Consider the following 12098-nt stretch of genomic DNA (forward strand, 5'->3'; position numbering starts at 1 on the left):
TTGGATTGGTAATTAGGCGTCATCCTTGCTTACCCAACAGTGCCACATTAAAAAGGTGGAGATCCCGAAATCACATGCCACCTTTACATTTAGGTGTTGCTAGTCCTTTCCAAGATATCCAATGCATAGACCGCTTGTCAATCGAACTACTCCACCAGTACTTGGCCATACAAGAAGTCAAGGTCTTGCATACCTTTTTGGTTAGTAGAAAGACACTCAAGCTGAAGGTTGGAATTGCCTGAATGATGGATTTCAACAGAATTTCCCATCCCGCGCATGCAAAAAGTCTCTCTGACCAGCCCTGCATTTTACTTCTAGATCTTTTCCCTGTGTGATCAAAAGTGCCGCTAGTGATTTTACCCACTGCGGTTGGGAGACCCAGGTACCTCTCACTAAATGCCTCGACATGAACATCCAGTACGTTCTTGATAGCTTGCCTGCATCCATGTGATGTGTTCGGGCTAAAGAATATTGCACTTTTTTCTCTGTTAACACTCTGCCCCGAAGCCGCTCCGTAGATGCGCACTATACTGTTCAGTCTAGCCGCACTACCAGCGTCAGCCTTCATGAAGATGAGGCTGTCATCTGCGAACAGTAGATGGTTGACCCAGGGTTGGTTACTGAATCGTCAATTTTTAGGGGGAGGGCATGTGCGTTTACCATGGTTACCCGAAATTACCGTGCATTTACAGCTCCAATTTTTCCAAACAAAGTTTCTAATTCTATGTGGATTTTTTTGAGGAAAGACCATCATGGCTAGGTCGTATGAGCAGTTCTTATTTATCGCCTAGGTCATGTTTGTGGACCAAACGCTCACCCCCTGGTGGTCGGTAGGTCCAGATTAGTCTCATTTTATAATTTTCATTTTCGTTTTTTAATTTTATGTTTTTTTTCATTTTTCCTTATCCTTTTTATTATTCATTTCGCAACATTTACCCAAATTTGGGAACATTAATTTAAATCATGAACAATTTTTTTAATCAAAATTCAAAAAAATTCATCAATTTTGAAATATGTTAATCGAATTAGATAAAAATTCATCAAATTCGAAATTTCATCATAGGAGATGAAAAGTGTTCATCATATATTAAAAAATGTTCATCAAATTCAAAAAAGTTCAACGATTCAAAAACTATTCATCAAATTAAAATATGTTCATAAAAATTAAAATAATGTTCATTTTTGGAAATTTTTGCACACCTTTCAAATAGTTCTTAAAGTTCATGAACATTATTTTAAATTTAAATACATTTTTTCAAATTAGTGATTTTTTTGAAATTTGGGAAACCAATTCAAATTTATGAGCATTTTTTATTCCAATTTTCGCAGTAATGTTGTGAATATATTTTCAAAATCTTGAACAATTTGTGAAATTCTGAATTTGATTTAAAGAATAAAAACAAAAAACAAAACGGATGAGAAAAATGGGGCACCCCGCAGCGCATTGTACATAGGCCACCCCAAAAGGGCGCGTCGGGGGTTGCATTGCATCGCTTCCCATCGTGCTGGTCGATAAATAGGAGGTCCAGTTCACACGTGCTGATGGCTGGCGGGTCTGTTATCTTTTTTGAATTATAAACCAAATCAACGCAACAGGCCAGCAAACAAGACTTTTGGTATCTCCCAGGGCGGCTTATTTCTGACAATTCTATCATTTCCTTTGAATGTATTCACCATATACAAGCTTTGAAGCAGAACTCTCCAGCCACGTGTGCTTACAAGCTTGATCTGTCCAAGGCTTATGATCGAGTGGATTGGGGTTTTCTGGAGCAGGCTCTATTTAAATGGGACTTTTCTATGCAGTGGATTTCTTGGATCATGGCATGTGTGCGTTCTGTCAAATATTCTGTGAAGTTCAATGGGAACTTACTTCAGTCGTTTACTCCGTCGAGGGGTTTACGTCAAGGTGATCCCTTGTCCCCGTTTTTATTCCTATTTGTTGCCGATGCTTTATCTGCTCTAATATCCAAATCAGTGACTGAGGATGAGTTGAGGGGTGTTACTATTTGTTGGGGCGTGCCGGTGATATCTCATCTTTTATTTGCGGATGATACAATGTTGTTATTTCATGCGTCTGGCCAACAAGTCAACTTATCAACCCAGGGAAGTGTTCCATCCTTTTTTTCTGTTAATTGTCCTGATGCAATGGTGGAAGAAGTGAAAAATATGTTGGAAATTACACAACATGTATTTGAACCAAAATACTTGGGTTTACCGGTTCCTTAAGGAAGAATGCATAAAGGTCAGTTTGAAACACTTCAGGCAAGGTTGGGTAAGCAGTTAATTGATTGGAGTGAGCAATATCTTTCTTCTGGTAATAAAGAGATTTTGATAAAGTCGATTGCTCAAGCTTACCCACCTACATCATGAGTGTGTTCAAGTTTACCAGCCTCTGTTTGTGATGATCTAACATGGATGATGAGACAGTACTGATGGGGAGTGGAGAATGGAAAGAAAAAGATGGCTTGGCTAAGGTGGGAGAAAATGAAACTACCCAAAGCAATGGGAGGCATGGGTTTCAGGGATATGCGTGCTTTTAATCAGGCATTGCTAGCAAAACAGGCATGGCGGTTGTTGGACAGCCCTGATAGCCTATGTGCTCGTTTACTGCGTGCAAAATATTTCCCTAATGGGAATTTGTTAGATACAGTATTTCCTAGCAGTTCTTCGGCGTATGGAAAGGTATTGTTCATGGACTTGAATTGTTGAAGAAGGGCATTATCTGGCTGGTTTTCTCTGCAGGACTTGATTGTTTCTGGAAAACCATAAGTTGACCTGCAAAAATAGTATTTGAAGTCAACTTCAGGCTCTAAGCACATCTTTTTCAGATTTGTTTCAGCTCTCATCCACGACGGCACCGATGGAGAAGAAGGTTGCACGTTACAAAATAAGAGATAAAGATGGGCTATAGCATAATCAGATATAAGAGAAGAAGAATCAATATCCGAATGAATACCTTCGATTGACTCTTCTTGATGAGCTCATTAGCTTCCAACTCATCAATCATGTCCTCGACGTCGTATGAAACGTGCTTAAATTTTGTAAGCCACTGCTGATATAGTCGTCCACCTTCTCCTATTTGACGCGACTTGTCGTCGGCATCAAGCAACACAGCCTCCAGATCTTTCATCTTTTCCCCCAGGTCCAAGACATCCTCTCTGTACCTCCACTGCAGAGTGATCTCCGACGCAGCATATTTACCGAGCTTGGTGACGATTTGTTTCCCGACGGCACCCGCAATCACCGCCCCGAGCACGCTCATGGCTCCCCAGACCCCAGCAAAGCTATTGCTCTCCTCAATGAGAATATTGCTGTGTTTGTGAAATGTAAGAGTGCAGCGAGGTAGGCATAGGGAGACAGTCTTGACTAGACACATACAGGATGTGATTTTTGTTTTTCCCCTTGGTTTTGCGAGTTTTGTGTTTTAGTGTAGGGTAGGTGGGCAAGACAGCTCCTTCAACCAATATAGCCTCCAGCGGTAGGTAACCACGCGGAACAAGTACAGATAAACCTCAAGGAATTAAGAAGCAGAGAGTTGCTTGAGCCCATCCAACCAGGAGAGAAGGTGCTCTGTGTTAGCTAGCTCTAATTTTTTTTCAGCAAGTGGCAGATTTGATTAAGCCAGAAAACTTGCTAGATTGCAGTATTGTATTTGGTTAGCTACAACTACTACTATGTCTCATCTGGCCGGCGGCAATCAGACCCAGATAATCTGACGTGCCTGCTTCACAACCATGCTTAAAGCAGAACCACAATTATTTGGATTTTTTGGCTAATTCTCCAACCGTTTTATTTCATTTTTGATGCAGAACATGAAGAAGGTTCTTGAAACTTCAGAAGATTGGTAGGACAGGAAGCTCTCCGCAAACACTGACAATCAGAATGTGATGACAAATAGTTCGATTTCTTCACCCCTGAGCTAAAAGCCTGAAACTGTAATAATCAAAAGCCAACACAACCCCTGTATTAGTATTAACAAACACTGACAGCGAAAGGCGTGGCTGCTTGAAGGCTGACTCAAGTTGCAAGGGGATGGGATATATTCAGAACAGACGTATTTGTAAATTGGTTAAGAGTGCAGCATCACTCCTTCGTTCAAGGAAAAAGATTAAAATATGGTTGGGCGACTCCAAATATCAAAAAATGGTTGGGCTATCTGTCGGCTGCTAGCTGGCTCAAGTTACACCCAACAACATTGGCATCATCGATCAGTTCGTCCGAGGCAATTCTGAAAAAAAAACACAATTCTACCGTACCAATTTAATTTACAGAGGCGAATACACAAAAAATTCTTGTCAAGTCGTGCGAGCGAGGCTGAAGCTGAATCCCAATAACCACCTCGCACCCTTTGGATGTCCCTTGTTGGAATGCTCTGCTCTGCTCTGTTCTCTTCGCTGCTGCATCCACAAAGCCCACTTCTTTAAAGGAAGGAACCAAGGACATCCCCAGTGCGAGCCATCACTTACGTTGATATGATATTCTGCCAACACGCAACACAATTGTTGAATCAGCTGGTGCTTGAGGATTCTGGCGACATGCAGATTCGAGTAATTCAGAGAGAGATTACAATCAATGTTTCAGTGCACAACACTCCTATTTGAGCATTACATTACTCCTATTTGTAGAATTCACTACTACTCCCTCCGTTCTAAAATAGATGACTCAACTTTGGAACGGAGGGAGTATTTACAAACAGGGTGTCAAGTACGTACTGACCTTCTCTTCAGCATATCAAGACGACAGACAATTGCTTCACTTCTATTTGTTTCTTTTGTTTGCTCTGAATCAGCTTCTACACCCAATCATTCATAGGTTGATAATCCTCATTGCTTCAGTCCTACAGGAAAAATTCAGTACCAGGCTAAATACTCCATTTTTCAAGAAAGAATCAAACAAATTGGAAAACATTCTCTCTTGTAGAATTCAATTTCATTTCACGATAGGAAGGAGGTTACATCCATACCATTCGGCACCACCAAGACAAGCCCTCTCTGCGGAGAACATCAGAGAGCTGCTTTTATACATCAACCTGTCAAAGGAAAGGATTCAAGAAAGAGGAAATAAAGCCACTTGATTCATTCAATTCATTCATGGTAAGAAAAGAAAGAAAATCTTCTTTTTGAGTAACAGCAATTAAATACCTCCTCCTCGCTGCCACTGATGCCAGCAGTTAAATTGGCATGTTCATGCGAAAAAATAGCACAAGCCTGATAATTCCACCCTCAGTTCTGGTGTCAAAAATACTTTGCAGCTACGACTAAAGTCTTCTTCTTGATGGGTATCAAATGAGTCCTTTTTTATTTCACATTCACATAGGGAATAGAAGCCTGACAAAGAAAATGCACGCATATTTTGAAAAACAACGGTGATGGCATCAACTATCAAACTCTAGTCTAATAGCAGAAAAAGTGGATGAAAACAAGCGTGCCTTGGACTGAATCTAGTCATAAATTAAGCACATACATATCATAAACTAGAGAAAGCAAGCGGGAGAAAGATAAATAAGCAAACCAAAGTGGTTGCTTAATTTGCACTATATGAATGCAGTCATAAATTAAGGATCAGAAACTTGGGTTCTGGAGGTACTAACCATAACCGGCAGACTTGAGTTGCAGAGAAATATCGATCATCTAGCAGAATGAAGAGTTAACAGCTAGCATTGCGTTGCAGAATGAAGAGTCGGTTGGTTGTATCTGCTTCCACTTGACCACTTGCGAAATATCAATCTTGCAAATATGTCAGCTTCAATAGACGTATAAATCTGGGTTGGCTCTTTTGATTTTCTCAATTTGCTCCTTTACCTCAGCGCTGCGACAATTCATCTGGAGTTCTCTCAGCGAAACGGGGAGGCCCTCATTGGGCATCGATCGGATTTCTTCACACCCAAAGACACGTAACTCCTTGAGAGAAGAGAGGCGATGTAACCCTTGAGGAAGGGACTGCAGACCGTCGCACCACCAAAATCCTAGGTTGTGGAGGGAGGTGAGGAGCTGTAGCGCTTTCTCTTGCTCTTCCGTCAAGCCTTCCATCCTCTCATTGTCTTTCTCGAATATAAGTGTGTGGAGGGCCGGGGCGAGGAGGTTGCAAATAGGAGCAACAAGCAATCCACAGATGTCATCCACCGTGAGTTTCTCTAGTCTAGAGATGTAACCTGCAGGCAATAATTTGGCCACCTCTGAGAGCATATCTGCTGCTAAGGTTTTGCACATACGCACATCCAGTTCCATGAGGTTGACTGCGACGAGAGGATTGAATCCGTCCACTGTTAGATTACAGCAGTCTTTTAGGCTTAGAGTGGTGAGAGACGTGAGGTTTGAGAGCAGAGCCATTGACTTCATGCTTGGCTCTTCACGAACATCAAGTTCCCTCAGGGAAGCAGGGAAAGGGCAAATGGTCTCTGATTCTCTCATTGGCCACCGACAGAACAATTCGCCACAGCTGACTATGGTTAATGATTGGAGCAATGACTTGTCCTCCTGAATTCCTCCTCCATTCTCCACAGGCACAAGAACTAGGCCCTTACACCTTGAGAAGGTAAGTTTCTGCAGTGAGGTGGATGATGGGAACTGCATTACACATTCCTCATAGCCAACTATCACCAACACAGAAAGAGCTGGGAAACAGTTTAACACTTTCGACGATGATGATTTGCTGCTGGTAAGATGAGATACGTCTAATTCGAGACTCTTAACTGAATGGAAGACAATACTGCCATCCAGCTCTTCAGGGAACAAATCGTCGCATCTTCCGACACTTAGTTCTGTTAAGGATTTAAGCTTTTTGATGTCTGTCAATGATATGTGCGATACATTTTCAATAGCCATATATTCTACTTTATCCAGATTGTGGTAGGCCAAAGCACCGCCATACCCTGTAACAACCAATCTGTTTCCATCATAAGACAACAATGTTTCTGAATAACGTCTTCCACCTCTTTCAACATTCAAATCTGTCAGTGTGGAGGTGTGAGGCATGGAGGGCAGAGACATCTTGGGGCACCTGACAATTCGAAGTGTGCGCAAATTGGTGCAAGATACCTCCGACAAGGGCATCACATAGAGATTGGGACAACCGATGCATTCGATTGTTTCAAGACTTGGAAAGGAATGGCAATTAGGTTCCACAACCCACTCAGCAAGTTGTGGTATATCATAAAACTCGACTGTCTTCAAGCGCATAGAACATTTCCCTGGAGCGCCACCACATCGCAGCCCAAACTGATTCATTCCAGAAATTTTCTTCAAATTGAGTACCTTGAGATTTGGTAGCTTCCCAAAAGGTGGGAGGGTGCTCCAACATACGCCTTCTATAGTGAGTCTCTCTAAACTAGTTAACCAGATGTCAAGACACAACCAACTAGGACCAACAGTACCACCTTGATTTGCAATTGTAAGTACTCTAAGATTAGAGTGTGGTTGAAGAGCATCAAGAATATCAGCATCTGCAGTTTGAACATCTCTACCCCACACTAATTCCAGCTCTGTTTGGGTCAAGTAGCTTGCAAGAATATCAACATCTGTAGTTGGTCCATCCCTTCCCCAGAGTAATTCCAGCTCCTTCAGATTCCTTTTCAACATCAGTTTGGCTGCAGTAGCTTCCTCCTTGGTTGCCACTTGATCAAGACTACGTATAACCAGTCGTCCTTCAAGCTCTGCCAATGCCCCAAGTTCTGTTAGTTCAAATCCCATGCTCTCCTTTTTAACATGGAATTCTTTTAGCTCCTGCAGATGTTTCATCTTTCCCACATTGCGAATGTTGGAGTGGAGATGACTTCGAGCATGGAAATCATGTAAATTCTCAAGGTGGCTAAAGTCTTCAGGCAAATCAGAACGACCATTCCAATCATATAGGTCCAAGAATTTCAAGTGATAAAATCTTGGTAATGTGCTAGGTAACCTCATTTCCCTGTCACCATCGAGAGATGAACTAATTTTGAGGTATTGGAGGTGGATAAGTTTTGGAAACCTATCCGGAAAAGATTGTGCAGACTTCACCACTATAAATAGGACACGCAGACTATTTATTTCCTTGAAGTTATCTTTCAAAATCTTGGCGATTCTTTCTTCTTCATACTCTCTAAAAATCATCAAAGTCCGCAGATTAGCAATATCTATCCTCTCCCTTAGTTTACACATTTCTTTCTCAAAATTTGCGTCATATATGTCTTCTATGTTGATAGATAAGTGCCGAACAGATTGCGAGATGGCGTCAGCTCTGAAACCAAAGCCACTTATATTGTGGCATTCCTGTGCAGAAACACTCTTAGATAGCTCATGCATTAAATCATGCATTACATAGCAGTATCCACCAACGTAATCATCTAATTCCTTCATGAGAAAACCATTGTCCACTAGTTCTTCCAAGTAATTCCTATCGGCTTGGTGATTAGAGTCTATGATGCCTGTTGCAACCCAGAAATGATTGATTTCTGAAGAAGTAAACCTATGATCTTCAGGGAAAAGGCCACAATAGGAAAAGCATTTCTTCAGATCAAATGGGAGGTAATCGTAGCTAATCTTTAAAGATTGCATGATATCATCATTTTCTTGCTGCTTTAGCCACTGATGCTTTTCAAGAACTCCATTCCAATGTTCCTGAGAAAGGTGCTTGTGCAATAGTCTACCAACTGTTTTGGCTGCGAGTGGGGAACCCTTTAGCTTGTTTGCAATTTTTCGTGCAATACCAGCAAACTCATCTTCGTAATGCTCAGGCTTGTCGTCTTCACCAAATATACATGCTTCAAAGAATGTGAAGAAGTCATTAGACTCCAAACCTCGCAGCTCTAGTGGATCAACTGTTTTCACCATGTCTGCTACCTTTGGGAATCGAGTTGTGACAAGTACCATGCTTCCTTTGGCTTCCCCCTTTGTGAACGGAGCTAGCAGGGTCTTCCACTGATCCTCACCGTCACATCTCCATATATCATCCAAGACAATCAGAAACCTCTTGGACTTGATACGGCGCACAATGGATTTCTGAAGCTGGTCTAAATTGGTTGTTTCATTTGCAGCACTGCCCCTTCCTCCTTCTTCAGTTGCAGTTATGCAGGCAAGGATCTCCCTGGTGAGCTTAAGCACATCGAAATCAGTCGATACGCATACCCAGACTGGAACATCAAAGTGCTTTTTAGTCCTGCCATCATTATAAAGATGTTGGGCTAAAGTTGTCTTGCCAATCCCCCCTGGACCAACTATAGGAAGAACAGAAACAGTCTCAGTCTGTGCGGTACCGGTAAGAGTGGTGATACGATTGACAGTTTCCTCAAAAACGTCTCTCCTGCCATACAATGTGTCTTGTATAATCATGGAAGCAGTCTGAGGCCGATGTAGGACGACTGACAATGCGGTGCCGTTGCTTGGGATACTGCCGATGCCGAGCAAATTGGAGACCGAATCACAGTGGGACTGCATGCCCTGTAACAGGGACTTGATCTTGCTGGACATGGACACTCTGTCGAAATGCAGCATATCATCACCATCAGCACTAGCACTAGCACTAGCACTAGCAGAGTTGGTTTTGGATTTTTTGGTGACGCGGCCGACAACAGCAGCATCATCATCACTACCATCCCTCTTGGTCTTGGGTGTACGCGAGGAATAAAAGAACCGGACTAAGGTGTGGCGAAGAGCAGTACCGGCATGGAGAGCTTGATGCCTGAGGCCATCAACGCCGGCCTCTTGGGTGGTGGCGTAGTGGGTGCCGTGTAGCCTGTCATGGATCTGGAAGTAGTGGAGCTCATCCAGCAGGTCCTCTGCCTGGTCGGCGTCCCTGCTCAACTTCTCCAGCAACCCCTGCAGGCCAGGGCTGTGGCAGACATGGCTCCCCTGGGCGTTGTGCAGGAGGCCTTGCGCGTGCAGCAGCTTGTCCTTGATCTGCTCGGAGTTGTGGCCGAGCTGAAGGCTGTCCACGTAAACCGCCACCAGGCTGTCGGACAGCGTCCTCAACACCTTGCCGAGGAGCGAGGCCGCCGAGCCGAGAGCCACCTCCATCTCTCCACAGACACTCCGCCGGCCGCCTCGCCTTGCCTTGCCGGAGTAGTGGTGGAGAGGAAGCAGCAGAAAGGCTCCAGCTAGCGATTTGTGTAGGGTAGGTGGGCAAGACAGCTCCTTGAACAAAGAGTAACAAGTCAGACAATAGTAGATTTGTGTTAGCTAGCTCAACAAACTGCTATTGCTATGGGGGATTTGATCAAGGCAGACAACTTGCTAGCTTTGTAAGTAGTAGTATATATTGTACTGTATTTGGTTAGGTGTACAAGTGCTACTATGTATCTATGTCTCATCTGGCCGGCGACGACCAAACCAAGATACCAACTCGATCATTTGTTGCTTTGGTTCTCTCGCCCATCGGACTTGGCTGTCTTTCCAATATTATAAGTTAGACTAGTGGGTATGCATGCGGTTCATGTCGTGAGCTGAAGCCAACCCAATCTGTGTATTGACGAACACTAACAACGACCTAAGGCATCACTGAAGTTGCAGTCTCCATAGCTGAAATCATCCCTGATTGACTGGTTTGATTGAGCTCAAAACCACATTGGGGCCGGAACGTGCAGCAGGCCTTGCGTGTGCAGTAGCTTGTCCTTGATGTGCTCCGAGTTGTGGCCGAGCTGGAGGCTGTCTAGGCCGTCCGACAGCACCGTCAACACCTTGCCGAAGAGCGAGGTCGACGAGCTGACAGCCACCTCCATCTATCTGCACTCCACTGGCCGCCTCGCCGGAGTAGTGTAGTGGTGGAGAGGAAGCAGCAGAAAGGCTCCAGCGGTTTGTGTAGGGTTTCAACAAATAGGCTCCAGCGGTAGGTAACCACGCAGAACCGCAAGGAATTAAGAAGCAGAGAGTTGCTTGATCACATCCAACCAGGAGAGACAATAAATACTCTGTGTTAGCAAGTGGCAGATTTGATTAAGCTAACACAGATACCAACTCATTTGTTCTTTTGGTGCTCTAGGTGGGTAGTCCAGGCTTTTTTTTGGCATTTTACGTAACAGAAATGGCATACTCCATCCTTCCTAAAGAGAGATATATAAATGACACCTAACTACAGTTGTCCCGGATATTATGCTCTACTCGATAGAAATGCTCGTTACCAATTAATCCTTCAAAGTCAAGTCACCAATTAATCTTGTCCTGCTGATGAATTTTGTACTAGTATTTTGTAGCAGATCCATCCATCTGAATCTGAAACTACAAAGAGAAGAAGCACCAGAAGCAGCTATGGCGACAGCTTTGCGGTCTTGCGTCAGGGATGAGTTCGCCCCAAGGACCCTCCCCCTCCCGTGACGCGCCCGCGCGCGCCGGGAGGGAAACCCTAGCCGCCAGGCCCTCGGCCCCGCCTCCCTCTCCTCCTCCCCGCCACAGTCAGCAGGCGCTGACGGGCAAAGCCCGGATGGCGTGGCGGCGGCGGCGGAGCCCTTCCTCCTCCTCTGCCCATGGAAGGCCGGCGCGGGGCGGCGACTCGGGTGGCGGCGCTGGGCGGCCGCGGGGCCCAGTGGCGCGGCGGCGGGGGCGTGATGCGGCGGCGCGTCCGGCTGGTGGCTGCGCGTCGGTGCTCTGCTCCCCGAGCATGGCGCGGTGGCTGCGGAGCTCCTGACCCGGGAGGTCGTGGGCGGTTGGCCTACCGGCCGGATCCGGCCGGATCTGGATGTGGGGGTCGGCCGGCGGCGCGGATCTGGTGGTTCTGGCGGTGGTGTGCTCTCTGGATGCTGGCTCTTGGTGGGGCTGGTGTGGGGGGCGGCCCGGGTGTCCTGGACGGATCGGCCGGTCCTCCAGGCGGCCTCGGGGCTGAATCTGGTCGGTGGTGGTGGATGGCGTCCGTCGGAGTGCAGGGTCTGGGAGCCGACCTGGTCCGCGTTGGTCTTCCCTCGCGTTAGTGCTCTTCTTCGTGTTGCTCTATTGTGGCGTCGATCCGAGTTGGCGCCCGTGTTGCTGCTATGTTGTGGAAGGATCGACGGTGCTGGCCATGGATGTGGCGGCGTGCGAGCTTGACTCGGTCTGGTTGTGGAACGGGCAAGGACTTGCTCGGCGGTGGCCGTCGGCAGCTACTAGGCCGTGTTCCCCAAAGTCGACGATGATTGTCGGGGGACGCAGGTGTGGATG

The 12098-nt window shown here is 45.4% G+C and overlaps 1 protein-coding gene across 1 annotated transcript; it reads right to left on the reverse strand.

The window, feature by feature from the left end:
* Nucleotides 1-1370: 1370 nt before the first annotated feature.
* On the reverse strand, nucleotides 1371-10238 carry LOC109775349 (putative disease resistance protein RGA4). Its single transcript, XM_045229380.2, has 6 exons — nucleotides 5591-10238; nucleotides 5142-5327; nucleotides 4964-5029; nucleotides 4717-4837; nucleotides 2957-4480; nucleotides 1371-2775 (listed from the first exon to the last, which is right to left on the reverse strand). The coding sequence occupies exon 1, from the start codon at nucleotides 9987-9989 to the stop codon at nucleotides 5745-5747; it is 4245 nt and encodes a 1414-aa protein (XP_045085315.1). The 5' UTR covers nucleotides 9990-10238; the 3' UTR covers nucleotides 1371-2775; nucleotides 2957-4480; nucleotides 4717-4837; nucleotides 4964-5029; nucleotides 5142-5327; nucleotides 5591-5744.
* Between the last annotated feature and the right edge of the window lie 1860 nt (nucleotides 10239-12098).

The sequence above is a fragment of the Aegilops tauschii genome, chromosome 5, assembly GCF_002575655.3.
Source record: "Aegilops tauschii subsp. strangulata cultivar AL8/78 chromosome 5, Aet v6.0, whole genome shotgun sequence".
Taxonomy (NCBI): Eukaryota; Viridiplantae; Streptophyta; class Magnoliopsida; order Poales; family Poaceae; genus Aegilops; species Aegilops tauschii.